We start from the raw sequence: 16,124 nt of genomic DNA, 5'->3' as shown, positions 1-16,124 counted from the left end.
ACGCGGCTAACTTCAAGTGATATTGCCAAACAAAATTCAACCGATTGTTGCTCAAACCATTACCATTGATCACGGAGAAACGTAATGTGAATGATCCCATTGAAAGTGGTGCAACACGTTTGTGTGAAACTTATATAATTACCTCAAATACGAAATCAGATTATAATACCACCAGCTGAGCCAGTGATTGTACACTACGAAAAATTCCTTCTCACGGGTGAAACGGTATTGACGCACGCGCAAGTTACTAAGGTCAGCGCGACATTATCCGTCTCCCTCCAACGAATTGTAATATTTACGAGAGGGAGCGAGAAAAATGTATATGCAAATGAGCGTCGATAAAAAACGGGCATCCGACTTACTGTGTCGAGTCGCCTTGATTGATTAGATGCACCTTTTTTGTGCCGGAGGCCTTTTAGAATCTGGACTCTCTGCGCCATTCTATTGTCTGGCCGTTTTACCATCACTGCGGATGACTACAATGGGTCGTCGTTTACTGAAAACTGGAAAGTAATAAATAACTCGTAATCGTAAACAGAGGACGCGTCATAAATACACGGACTTTAGGAGCGAACGGTACGGCTTATGGATAATGTTGATTCTCTATTTACGTCTGACAACAATGTTATGCTAATATATTCCGAAACATTTATTTGTGGGTAAATATTGCTTTGCAATTATGTATTATGATAAAATCTACGAAATGTGCTCCATGATTTTATAATTATGCTGCAATATTCGTTACACGTTTGTGACTTTCATTATTTATTTAAAGCCCTGTTGCAATACTGCTATCACTCATTAGTTATTTAATTTCGGTGTATAAAACAAATTAAGGTGATTGTTATTTAAACCGAAACTAAAAAAATATACTAAATTAATTAGTCAACACGTTCGATGTTTACATTCGTAGTTCATGAACATTTAATAGTGTCTACGCAACCATTACCTATCTCTTTCTAAAGTTTGTTTCATGCAATGAGTCATGCGTTTATCCCTTTCGCACAATGATTTATAACTAAGTCTTTTTACATTGCTTCTTGCAAATACGTTAACCGCGGTCAATAAAGATGCAATAAAATAATTTTCTTTTTTTATAATTTATAAATATCATTAAAATCAATTCATAATAACAAGAAGAATTGATAATGAGCAATTGGTTAAGTGCTTAAAAACCTAAAGACTAATTAGTTTTAGTGGATTGTTATCAGATGTTAGACAAAGAAAGTAGTCATGTCCTCCCTTACAGTTCAAGCTTACTTCATACCAAATCATAACAAATTCGCTTCAGCGATTTCGCCGTGAAAGCGACGGACAGGAAGACTGACAGTTACGATAAAGCTTCCGTTAAACAGATAAAAACAAAATTAAAGAAACAATATCATCGAGATGTTCACTTTCCTTGACACCGTATATACACGTGAATGGTACAAATAAAAAAAAGAAGTAGCATCGCAGCGCAATGGTAATTAAAATAGAAATTAGAAAATGATGTACTTTCACGTAATTGATGGTAGTGCGAGTGGATAGGCGAAACTAATTATGCAGAGTGCATCACACTCGGCTAGATATTATGTGAACGGTGCACGCTCCTCTTATACACACACAGATACACAAACACATACATACGGACTGATTGAAGTCGTTAACTTGCTATTTACAAGTCGGGATTAAAGTAATGTGATTACGTAAACAAATTTGAAATAAGAATATGATTCCATACGTGTGGGCGAGATTTTTCTATGTGTGTTCTGTTTGAGTGACGCTTTTCTGACGCAAAAAAAGTTTCACTTTTTGCGCTGTGATTTTTAATTACAGCACGACATTAAATACCTAAGTTATACTAACACGATTATTAATGTAACACGTTTTTTTTACTTAACTAATCAAATAATATAAGTCATTATTCATAATTATGTATAACACTATATAATTATTTAAGATTATCACTGACATTATTGCTGTACTTGTGGGTTATGTACACTGACAGTTTTAACGTTCTCCTCAAATATTATTGTATATAACTACATATTATGTAAAATACAAAAAGGAACGGGACTGCTACTCCTTAATATGGATAGCAAATTTAAATAGTTACGAAATCGTAAACATATTGGTAACTCAATAACGATCACAATATGACTTCTCTGCTTTATTAATAATAAATTATTATTTGTATAAAATCTGTATATCATTTGAAAGTGATATTGTATGGTCATCTTGCTTTCACGTCTCGACGCCTTAACCAATTATCGTGAAATGAGACGTACAGATAGACTGCTGAATGAAGAACGATGTGAGAAAGAAAGAGACTGCTCAGAGGAAATAATACGCGGACATCATTCCAAAAATGCGCGTTACATTCCAGGATACGTAATGCTGCGTACCATTGCATTTACATTTGCTGTTATATTTATAGCTAGTAGTCGCACGCGGCTTCGGTCACGTTTTAGGGTGTTGATTGTCATGTGTTAGGCAAAAAAACTAGCCTATGTCCTATCTTTGAGTTCAATTATCGTATATACCAACAACAACAGCCTGTAAATTCCCACTGCTGGGCTAAAGGCCTCCTCTCCCTTTGAGGAGAAGGTTTGGAATATATTCCACCACGGTGTTCCAATGCGGATTGGTGGAATACACATGTGGCAGAACTTCTATGAAATTTGTCACATGCAGGTTTCCTCACGATGTTTTCCTTAACCGCCGAGCACGAGATGAATTATAAAGACAAATTAAGCACATGAATCAGCGGTGCTTGACTGGGTTTGAACCCGCAATCATCGGTTAAGATGCACGCGTTCTAACCACAAGGCCATCTCGACATATATACCAAATTTCATCAAAATTCGGTTCAGCGAAAGAGTTTAAGTTTCGTGAAAGAGCGACAGACAGACAAACAGAGTTACTTCCAAATTTATAATATTAATATAGATTTAATCTCGTTCTCGGCGATCGTGAGATAAACTTCATGCCGGTGTCCTAATGGTTAGACAACTCTAACCTCCTTAAAGCTCATTCTATCGACAACATGTGTCTCAAGCCGACGGTGGGAAATTTACGCTGATGCTTATTTGATAAATAGAACGAGACAAACGAAAGCTATTTAAAACATAATAAATAGGATATATATATATATATATATATAGGAACAAAACATGTCAAAATACAAAAAAAAATAATTGTATATATATTGTATTAATATATGTTGTATAATATAATATATTGTATTAAAATTCACGGATTATTTTATCTCATCCAGTCTCTTAACATTTATTCAACCGCCAAACAGTAAATTTTGTATTATGATTTAAATCATGACTGAACTTGTGTAATTAAAGATATAAAACTCTTTAAATATCCTGGTAACACTGAATACAAGTGCAAAGCTGGCTATGAGCCACATTTGCTCGCCTTGCTTCTAATGCGAACAAACAAACAAACATATATAAGAATATGATAATGATTTAACTCACCGGCTCGACTCCAGCATCATCTTGTGTGGCCTGGAAAGAGAAAAAAAATCTATTAAATAAAATACATAAAAAACAATATTAAACGACATAAAATATATTAATAATGATAAAAAAGAAACGTTGATAACAGTAACAAAAATAAACTTCATTGAAAAGGAAAACTTATAACAATGCAAGGCCACAACGGAAGCGTAATAAAATCAGAAATGTAAATCCGATATTAAATAGAAAACTGAATGGAATCGGATTGGATAGACACGAAAGCAATCACGATAATCTTCGGAAGGTTGTAGACGATACCCACCATTGGGTATTAATCGAACTCCCGCCGGATCTCTGCCGTGTTATTTCGCAGCCCCCGAGGTTATTCGATGATCGTCGATACCAAGAAACAATTAATAATATTACCAACTATTTCCAAATTGCTATAAAGTATATCAGAATCATCTAAAATTCACGGATTATTTTATCTCATCCAGTCTCTTAACATTTATTCAACCACCAAACAACAATTCTTTGTATTTTGGTTTAAATCATGACCGAACTAGTGTAATTAAAGATATATTACTTTTTAAATATCCTGGTAACACTGAATACCAATACGATTGAATTATTTTTTTAACATGTCAAACGTACCGCCATTTTATTCTTTATCTCGTATGATAAATGTATAGATTGTATCGTGAAGGCTTATCCGTGTAAAACCGCAAACAGACGAGAGGTCTATTAATAAATTATAGATTTCACATTAAAATGTTATTCCTCGATATGCCCTAACAACATGTATGAGTAATATTAAACATAATCTTGTTGTCGAGTGTTTAAATATTATAGCTGCACATATAACAATACCATAGTCACTTGAATCTGGCATGTGGATTAGTATTTTCGAACTTCCAATTTGTATCAAAGATTTAATATAACTTTATAATTTATTTCAGTAATGATGTGGTCAGCAAATAAAATTGTCGTGGTTTCCGGCCGTATAAAATAGGCCATTTAAATCGTTTCGTGAGGACCGATTAGAGGTTTTCTTAGTATCACCAGCAAAGCTATCCTAAGGAGTATTGGCCTCCGCCAAATCATTTTGTAATTTTACTACACATCGCGTAAATGGGGCCTCAAGCAAATGGGATAATAGCAAGTCAGTCGTGATTAAATAGCGAATGTAATTTTGTTTCCATTTCCTAAACTACCGCAACCTTTTCTGTATATACGTACGAGATCTCTAAATTTCCCTTACAAAGTTTTAATCTGTTTTATTTTTATAAAAGTTCACTTTAAGAGCGCTCGTACGATGGTTTTCCATCAGACTACGTGACGTTACGTTAAATACAATATATGTACATATTCTATGCATCGCATATGAGTCAAATACTTTGCAATCAAATAAAATATCATTTGAACGAATAAAAACACAATCACGAGATAAATCTTTATAATAATATTTCTTAGATCCCAGTGTTTGGTTTATAATTATCGTAATTAAAAACTCAATATAAAAATTCAAGGTTAGCACAAATAAAATTTATTTCCTAGTGATGTTCGTGCGTAAATTAATAAACATAAATACATAAAAAAACAGATTTTCTCATCATATTATACACCCATTCGACTGTATGAATTTACTTCCTTAAAAAAACTTCATATAATACTGACAACATACGTTATATCGACAAAAATACGATAGGTGACAAGTTGTTACATGCATACGACACTAAATAATCTCAATTTCATTCGTCGATGTCGTTATCTCCTTGCAATTATTGGTCTTAATAATTTCACTGTTATCGAGTCTTCAAGGTTTCAGAGGTCATTTCTATATACTCATATTACGTTACTTTCCATGGCCGTGCCTCGTCTTATCGCGCTTATCAACCGCATTATCAGCAACTTGAGGAGTTTCAACAACTACCTCTGATATAATGTACATTATAATTTCAATTTGTAATATCTGTCACGTTAATATATAATACAATATATTTAGACTAGAAGGTGCTTAGGATTTTTATGCACGTAGCTTAGGTATTATATCAAGAATAATATATTTATAACTGTCTACGTTATTGTACACTACAAAAGCAAAGGGAACACACTGTTAAAGAATCAAAAACAAATAATTATACGTATAATATAAGTTGTTTTATCGCTAATGGAGTAATGTCTTTCAAACATACGAAAATATAGAAGACAAAATATTAAAAAAGAGCTAAAATTGAGGTTTAATACGCGAACAATTTAGTAGCAAAAGTATTTTTTTTAAATATGTCTATTTTAGTTAAAATTCCATAAAATGATCACATGAATATTTTAAGAGTTTTAGTAGTGAACTAAATTTCAATTCAATATCGATTGAAGTTATTGAAATTGCCAATCGTAAAATACGGAAAGAAAGATTGATGGACGATTAAAATCTCATCATAAGAGCCAGTGGAAAATGGCACGCAAAATTGGAACCAAATAGAAAGAGATTCAAAGAGAGTAACATTATACATAATATACCTCTAGGTTGACCGGATAATTCGTGAAGATTTCGAAACGCACTGTACAGTCATGATGCTTCAAAAATACATGCAACAGGTCTTTTAAAATATGTAGGAGTGTTGCTAGTAATCAATATTTGAATTTAATATAAATATTGAATGCATTCCCATTTTAAAATGGAGGGAGAGGGTCACGTGCTTTATTTGCCGTATTAAAATTAAATAATTGATGTATAAGTGAGGAATATATTATGCGCGAATATTTGATGTTTGTCTCGTATTTAGTCGTATTTAATAAAATTTCTTATGAATAAAGTTTGAAAAGCATGGAACAATATAGACTACACGTTTTATAGTAAAACCTACGACCGCCTCTCTAAAACTCGGGCGAAGGCGCAAGCGAGAACTAGTCATGTTATAAATCCTCGTACAGTATCTAGATACAATGTAGAGCTTGCCCGCAAAAAAAAATTGGCCGATGAACTGCGAAACGAAATTGAAACCAGACAGAATATTTTAGTAATATCTCCGACTTAGCATAGTTTCTAAATCTGCAACGCGATTTAAAAATTCCGTCTGCAAAAACGGAGCACTTGGACATACCGAATGAAATATCGTTTTTCTCTGACGTTTTTAAAAGAGTAAGGGTTTGATGCGAAGCGTACTCTTAAATATATGGATGAGAGGAAGTTGATCCGTGGAACCGGTATAACATAAGTAAACGAAGCTTTTTGTTACAGTACTTAATCGCTGCCGCTAAAGGCTCGCACGCACTGCGGAAAAAACTGCGCGGTTAAATTTTCACATTACTGAAACAATGAAGATAAAAGTACTTATTATTAAAATGTTGCGTAGGATAAGAATCTGCGGTTTGATAGAAATTAAACTCACTGCGATGCAGACTCAATTGAATGACGAGCTCACTCGTGCGTTTCTATTCATAGAAGGATGTCGTGTTTTTTGTACATCGCCCCGACAGCGCTAGAGGCAGACAAAGATTTAGAATACTGAATCTTTGCAGGTCTGGGTATTTTATAAAGAAAATCACTTTCATAAGTTTGTTTTTAGCCGTGCAATATTTATACACATTGGTTCACGTTTTACGATGTAATAACAGGTAAAGATTTTTTATATGCCTCAGTCGAGATGTAAGTAATACAACCGATATAAATCGTGTGGATTTTTATTCGAAGCTCGCGAAAGATGAAATTTCGTAAACCAAATATTAACCGCATCGGTGTGAATTCGCTGTGCGGTCTTGAAAAGATGTCCGTATCAATATTTATTGCCGAATCAATAACTTTGTTACACACACAAACACACACACTCATATATACATATATACGTGTGTGTGTGTGTGTCTCGGACTCGGAAGTCAAGCATGCACTAACAGCAACCGCAACATGTGCCCAAATTATGATTTGAAGACAATTCAAATATCAATGCAATACCAGCCATAGATTTCATTCTTAAAAAATTAAATGCCATCATAGTCCATAAACATTTGACCGCGAACAGTTATTTCGCTCTGTGGTCGACGTTCTAGACAATTTGTCCAACTGACATTTCTATTTGTTACACGCTGATACTATTTCAAAACTATTAATTCAAAAGTAAGTCATACTAAATGAGCGTATTTTGACTTGCAAATAATGTCTAATTGTATAAATGATATTTGTTACATTTATTTATGGTCGATAAAATATGCATAACATAAAAATAAGAATATTTTATTTAGATATTACAATTGCACTGCTAAGTTGGGACATTTTAATAAAGCTAATTGGTTTAATACTGACAAATAACGAGATCCACGAGGCCTAAATCTCGTCTAAATCATAAATATTATGTATTTAATAATATAACTAACTAAGTTATATAAGGATTTGAAAATCTGTACGGATAATTAGAACTATATAAATAAAAAAGAACATTATATACTTTTTAATAATTTATATGAAACAAGACAAATGGTACCGTCGTTACTTCTTATTTTCCATAACACAAGTGCTTTAGCTACTTACATTGGGACCAGAGTATGTGATGTTGTCCAACATTTATTCCTTTATTTAGGATTTATTAGTTTCACTAATTTAAACAATGTCTTATTTCTATTTATCTATTTCATATAGACAAAATCAGGTAAAGCAAACCATCGGCTCGATCCTTTGAAACACCTTAAATTTTAAATGGTCATAGAAAACTATAATTTATCCAAAGAAATGATTTGTTGCCTATCGAACCAAAAACGGATGGGTCATAGTTTCGTTTTTATGAAAAAGATAGACACGTTACTGTTATTTATTATATGACATGATCGAGAATCGGTTAAAAATATTTTTAATTTAAATAGGTTTAATACCTGATAAATATATATATAAAGATAATTCTTTTGTTAAAAATAAATATAAGTTATAATCAAGCGTAAGAGCATCGTATTGAGCTAGTTATTTAATATCCAGTTTTAAACATCCTATTTGTTCTTTAGGAAAACAGATATATTTTGTATTGGTGTGCTGTGACGAGCGGAGGTGTTGGTTTGGAAATGACTAAGTCAGTGTAGCAACACATACAGACATGTTACAAGTCAAAACATCTTAACTCCTTTCCATTATGGTTTACGGCGCATTGATACTGTAATTAATGATCAATATTTATCATGGCGAAAACATATAGGGACAGTGACGATGACTTATCAGGCACATATGCTTGTCTGCCGCGTTTCATCTATCTCAAAAGAGGTATGGAAGTCATATGGGTGACTGCTATACTATCTTCTAAAAGCTAGCGATACCTTCTTATAAGATGAGGAAAAATATTATTTTTTTTAAAAACAAAATAATAACAGCTTGAATATTAAGACATGCTCTATCGTGTCCACATAATTGAATTGATCACAATTATTATTGAAAATTTTAGAAACAACATATATTCACTTTTATATTTTAAACAGTTTAAATAAGCTGGTTATCTCACACAAAATCGTTTTTAACAAACGTATAATGTGCTGAATCGTTTAGACTGTCTATTAAGAGGATAGATTCATGTATGATACGTTAATTAGTAAATTTTCATTTTTAATTAATAATTATTGATAAAATGTTTACTAGTTTCATTAAAATCTAATCAGAGCATTGTTATCATTAATACATAATTTACCTAAAATGGTACCAAACATTATTTTGATAACAATAGTATGAATTACATAGAAAAAAAAATTGTATCATGATTAAATGATATAAATTATTTATAATTGTGGTAGATCTATGAATTTTAAATGATTCTATTCTTACTTTTCGTTTAGTTTCCTTTGCTTTTCCTTCCTTAAGTTTTTTATTTCGCTATAAAATTTTATCTAAGGTAAGTATTTTCTTATTTTAAAAGTTATTAGTTAAAGAATGAGTTTTATTTTAAATTTCTAATTTTATGAATTCTATAATAATTCGATACTATTCGAATATTTGTGGAAATTATTTTATAAAATATTGACAAGAAGGTTGTATAACACATCCCGTCAGATTATACATCATCTATCATATATATATTATATGTCAATGGAATTCGCTTATTATTAAAACCATTTTATTTAACTAAAAAAAAACATTGGATGACTTACTCAACTTTTTGATAAAAAACGAAGATAGCAAGGTATACGTAGTAATTTATGTTTTTGTAGCCTTATACAGTGTCTATGTATAGTATCTCATCAAAGAAAGTTTGATCCTCATTTATCTTTAGTCAAAGCAGAAGAATTTTTAATGGCAAACCAAGTCGGCGCTAAAAATAACGGAAGATTTAGAATAGCAAAAGAAATACGAATAATACAGAATGCTGCAGTTTCGTTTGGAATTTAAAACGCGGTCACTAGAAATGTTTGCACTCAAGAATGAATTCTTCCTTACTTCCTTTATACAGTATCTTAAAAGACAATTTTTATGATAATTAAAGTATAGAATAATATAAATGTACGTTGTCTCATGAGAGTAGTGATGAATGAACATAGATAACTAAAACGACACACCCTCGTGTGAACGACGCACTTCGTGCAGTCATTTTGCGTTATTTTATTCTACGATGAAAAAAAATACATTTTTCACCGAGAACCCAAGCACTTAAAGGCAAGACGTACATCTTTGTGAATTTATAAAGACTTAAAAAAAATAATAAAAAAAACTGAGATGTACGGAATGAGAGTGAACGATTTAAGAGAGAAAGTATTAACACGACGATCTCACATTGCGAATACATTCGAGCATTTTCTTTTTACATGCAAACGATCTTCAACAATCACGTTTCCATTCAGAATCAAAATAAACTATAAGAATCACATGAAATTGTTTTTCAAGTTTCTCAAACGGATATTTTTAAATAGTAAAAGTAGTTACGTCAAGCGAAAACGTCCATTAAAATAATATAAATGTTAGTGAGTGCACTTTAGTTTTAAGACGAAGTTAATGAAGGCATTGCAGGGTTCCGTAGATGGCAATAGAGATACATCAGCTCATTAGCAAGGCAAGCGTAGTCGCTGCTAAAGAGGCCAAGTGGTGCTAGAAGAAGAGATGATTTTTGAAACAGCGACACGAGTAACCTCAGTTGAAGAACCTAATTTAATTAATATTTAGCATTTTATACAAATTGTTTTATTTATATGTTGTTTGTTTTAATGTTATGGAATAACCTCCCATCACTTTGGGCTCTTGCAATCTAGGGCACATTCTGTAGTACCGACTCATTGTGAAGGTTATTTCATCTCCTAAATAAATGACCTATATAGATAGATAGATGAATTTAATCTTCGAAGAATCTTAAAGAAAACACAATTGGGAGCTCAACAGAATAAACAAGATGTTAATATCAAAAGAGAACCGGTCAAATTATTTGCCCTTAAAAAAGCGCTATTTACTTCTTGGAGATCGTTTAAATGAGATATATCAGTGATAAAATGTGTGAATTCACACCGCCTTTCGCATTTCAATAAATTATTTTACTAATAAATAAGAATACTCGAAATAAGTACCATTTCACAACATTTATATAAAATATTCGATCCAAAGAACCGTCCAATGTACTCCAGGTGTTGTGATTTAATCTTAAATTCTATAACAGATGTAAATAGACCCTCGAAAACTTCACGTAAAGTATACCCAGTTCATTATAAGATTAGGGTGCGTATGGAATGATAAACTTTGCTAGGATCTACGCGACATATGATTTGAAAGACGCTTAGATTATTATTGGTATTAGTAAAGTTAATTTATTGGTGAGTTTTGTTTAATCAGCTGTTACATGTATTTTGTATTATTGCGTAACGATAGTCATACAATTTTGGTTGTTACAATAAAAAAAAACGTTAGTACTATATTTATGACCATTTGTTATAGATCGTCATAAAGCCATCCTCTTGACAACGGAAGCACATTGGAATATTATTCCCATTGGGTGTATTTCCGCACGAACATTTACTTTACTGATGACTCTCAATGATAAGATGAACTTAACGAACACTAAGTCGGCTCGAATTGACGTAATTATTGACGATTCAAAAGTGCTTGTAAATATTATATAAATAAATATAAATATGAGACAACATCACATACATTACTCTGATCCCAATGTAAGTAGCTAAAGCACTTGTGTTATGGAAAATCAGAAGTAACGAAGGTACTACAAACACCCAGACCCGAGACAACGTAGAAAACTAAATGCCTACTTGAAAAAAGAATATTTTGATTTTTTTGATTGATCACATTTAGCTGGCTCTTTTCTGCTCTATCTTCACCTGCCTCACTGCCTTAAATAAACGGTATTTTTATATGATAAAAAATCATAAACATTATCGATCGAACAGTACAGTTGCAAAAATATTGGAAATATAATACATTCATTAGATTGATTAGAAAAGATAGCCGTTATTTTGCGAGTCATGTTTATTGTCTTGCTTTTTTGGATTATGACGAGGCCTTTGACTCCATTGTCCATGTATTCAAAATGCACATTATTTCGAATGCAAATAGAGCTGCCTCGATGCCTAATCAGTTTGGAATATTTTTCATCTGTTGCTCCGCCATTGGATCCTTAAATTGGATGTGGGATGATCATATCCTATCATTACTAAATGTTTCTTGATACGGATCTGCATATGGAGAATATTTGCTTAACCTGAGTAAAATGTCATAAAATTTATAATAAGGACTTGATGCTTCTTTCCCTTTCTTCTTTCTTTAAATAAATGTATTATTTATATGACTTTACAGGCTATTGTTGTATATAACTTAATTTCAATAAAAGTAAAAAAGTAAAGTAACAGCCTGTAAATTTCCCACTGCTGAGATAAGGTCTCCTCTTCCATTAAGGAGAGGGTTTGGAACGTATTCCACCACGCTGTTCCAATGCGGGTTGGTGGATTGCACATGTGGCAGAATTTCGATGAAATTAGACACATGCAGGTTTCCTCGCGATGTTTTCCTTCACCGCCGAGCACGAGATTAATTATAAACACAATTAAGCACATATATATAGTGGTGCTTGCCTGGGTTTGAACCCGCAATCATCGGTTAAGATGCACGCGTTCTAACCACTGGGCCATCTCGGCTTAATTTCAATACTATAAATAAAATCATCCACTAAGACATATAACTATATTTTATTGCCCGACTATGGAGAGTCTATGATTTCATGAATGTATGTAAGTTCATCTGTTCCGGCATAGCTATGTGACATCACTCTAAATACATCATGGCGCTCTCTAGAGGACATCATGTTCTGATATTTTATCATGTCTTTTTCCTTATGCAATGAAAGCGCTTATGCGTCACATCGCATCACATTTCAAATGTATGTAATTAGCTCATGACGATGATTTGCTTGAATTTACTCGGTAATTAAGTAAAACTTATAGAATAACGTATGACTTTCAGAGCACGTTTTTTTGAGGCTTATGTTTATTAAAACTTTGCTTGATGATGTGATAATATATAAATATAATAAATATGAGACAACATCACATACATTACTCTGATGCCAATGTAAGTAGCTGAAGCACTTGTTTTATGGAAATCAGAAGTAACGACGGTACCACAAACACCCAGACCCAAGACAACATAGAAAATTAATGGTAATCTACATCGACTCTGCCGGGAATTGAACCCAGGACCTCAGAGTGGCGTACCCATGAAAACCGGTGTACACACCATTCGACCACGGAGGTCAATAATATGTAATAGAAAGTATGTATGTATATATGTTTCTTTTTTATTTCAAATGTATGTATTTTCTTTTTTATTATTATAAGCATAACAAAATCCTTGCATGTTTTATTGTAGTAGAAGTTGAATTTTTTACGTGATCCTTCAGAAATACTTCGACGTTGAGTTCCCTCGGACGTCTTATTAAAACTTTTCTATGCGTTTTGTCTTTCTTAAAAACAGCTTCAGACTTATAAAGAAGTGTTGCAAATACAGTTTAATTAAAAATGTTTGATAGACAAACGTGATCAACATCTCTATAGATTGCTTTAAACGAATTATTAACAATATGTATACAGTAAAATTGTACGGTCTCTTGTTTATACTTCAGGTGTATTATTTAACGGGCTCTTGTTTATATTTAAAGGTTAAGGTTTTTTTATTTATGAAACAGATAGGTGGAACCAATACCTATTTAACTGATGGTAAAGAATAAACTTTCATAGACTTTGGCGTCGTAATAAATTCACATCATCAAATCGTCGCCAAATTTGGGAACTAAGTTATTATATCATGACACTGGCTCACTCACCCTTAAAACCGAAACACTTCGATACACAGTATTACTGCACAGCGGTAGCATGAAAGCGTGTAGGTACCATCTAGACAGGTTTGCACAAACCCCAAACACCAAGTAAAGTGAGTTTCATACGTACATATAACTAACATTAAAAATAATGAAATCAAATAATTTACTTTTTACACGAGCTATCCACTTTTCACTTGTAAAGGCATTCATTATATGCCATAAACTTACAATGTTTAATAGTAAGCAGCAATCGAGTTTTTCAAAATGAAACACACGTAATATAAAAAAAGAAATATTTTACATATAATGCTAAGCTGGTAATTAAATATATTAACATTCAAAATACAAATACATTGAATATATTCGTCATTAAGTTAGAAATCTTTAAAAAAAAATTAATTATAAATCAAAATACATTTAAATGCAGTGCAATAGTAATTATTATTCATAATATTAGTATTATATAATGCTGATGAGTTTGTTTGTTTGTTTGAACGAGCTTATCTCAGGATTTATCTGTCCTGTTTCCGTTTCCGATTAAATATAAGATAAGCCCATTGGTTAGGGAAAAATTAAATATAAATTAAAATTACATTAGCTGCACTACGCAATTAAAACCGCGCGCCACAACTAGTACAGACGATAAATGCAGAATATAACAATCTAGTTTGTGAAATTCAAGATGTATTTATAATTTTTATACTCATCATCCAAACGTAGGTTTGCCACTGCTAGACATAGGCCTCTCCAATTGTACGCCACTGATCGTTCTTCGGCTATACTGAATGCTATACATTCGTAAATAACTATTATAAGCTAATTATAACTAGATTTGTATAAGGTAGTTGGTGTTCGAATAAAACAGAAGAATTTAGGGCTGGTGCGAAATTTTGCAACGGAGCAAAACCGTTACCTAAGCAACGTGAGTTTGGCCAGATGATAACCGGATTGAACCGATACTAACTAGTAACTACGAACTTGCGGTGCTTTCCACTCTATACTACGACATCAACAATGCGCTTAATGCATTCGAAAGTTTGTTTGCAAATATAAAACCTCACTCAGATATTGACTCATATAATTAATCTCTAGAATAGTAACAAAAATATGCACTTAATAAATTGTTAACATTTGCTTCTTAAAACTTTGCCCTGTCTTTACATTAAAACAATAACTAGTTAATTGTATAAAACACAGTCGAACTATGGATATAAAATTAAGTTCTCAACAACGTATTACATGTATTGTATAGCAGTAAAGAAAAAATATTAAGCGTCTCTTTACGTACACAACACTGGATCCAAATGTAGTGTCCCTTATGGCTACAATTGGCTGAATCATCTTTGAAATTGAAACAAAAAATTTAAAGAACTGCTAGGGTATTGGTAAAGACTGTAACGATTAGGACAATACCTTTTATATACGCGGATAAGCTCCTTGAGGCATTTGCATGTTAAACAAATATAACGATCGTTAATTGCCTATTGCCGAATGATACAGCAGACTAAACTTACACCTCTCGTTTTTAGATGTACGCAATCTTACATCAAAAGCGTATTATAAATACTTCATAATTAAGGCATTAATTTTTATTAATTGACATAAGATTTCATTGGTTCAGGGCGTCGTCAGTGTGAATAGAAAAACCGGTATCGGGACAAAATCTCATTGAGGTGAGCAGGTGTATGTTTGTAAGAGTTATTACGATACCGGTTTATCAGCTGTCTTGAGCACACACGATTAATATGGGAAATAGAAATCTATACATAGACTAAACTTTTAATAGCGTCAAGTCTTACAGCTGCTTAACTAAAAAAATGAATTCAGAATAATATATATCGGATTTAGCTATTTTCAGGACAAACATATCAAAAATAACTTCAATAGATTATAATATAATATGGCATCTTTTGGTAAAACCAAACATAAGTTAATTCGAAGACGAGATGATCTAGATAAAATCTTTCATCATAAACTGCGGCGTTAAGCACACGCTTTATGGACTCAGTAATAAAAATATCACTTGACTCTGCGTGTTAAAAAAAGTGTTATTTTATAAACTTTTCGAACTATTGCCTTACTTATAAACTCTGTAATGTATTCAGAAGCAATACAGGTACGAATAACCGAACAGGCGCGGTCGCTTGTTGTACAGTGCGTACCGGTGTTACAGGACGGGTTATCAGCTGTAAAGCGACCTTGCCGGCTTCCCAATGCGCGTTCACTGCTTAACATTTATCACGACATGACAAAATATAAATAATAATTCATAAATAGAATTTTCTAATTATAAAATTGAAATTATACAGATTATTATCTGCATTTAATATATTCTTAATTTAAAATATATTTAAATTAAGAATTTATCAATAAAGTATATTGAGTTATACGCTAC

At 32.3% G+C, this 16,124-nt stretch overlaps 1 protein-coding gene across 2 annotated transcripts in view; it reads right to left on the bottom strand.

The window, feature by feature from the left end:
* LOC124537774 (AF4/FMR2 family member 1) overlaps nucleotides 1-16,124 on the bottom strand; it is a 221,339-nt gene that overhangs the window by 128,912 nt on the left and 76,303 nt on the right. For both annotated transcript variants that reach the window (XM_047114667.1, XM_047114666.1), the window contains one exon: nucleotides 3,474-3,503. In XM_047114667.1, the coding sequence (XP_046970623.1) occupies nucleotides 3,474-3,503 (30 nt within the window). The remainder of the gene's footprint in view (nucleotides 1-3,473; nucleotides 3,504-16,124) is intronic.

This window comes from Vanessa cardui, chromosome 19, assembly GCF_905220365.1.
Source record: "Vanessa cardui chromosome 19, ilVanCard2.1, whole genome shotgun sequence".
Classification (NCBI taxonomy): domain Eukaryota; kingdom Metazoa; phylum Arthropoda; class Insecta; order Lepidoptera; family Nymphalidae; genus Vanessa; species Vanessa cardui.
This window is presented reverse-complemented; position numbering and strand designations above follow the sequence as displayed.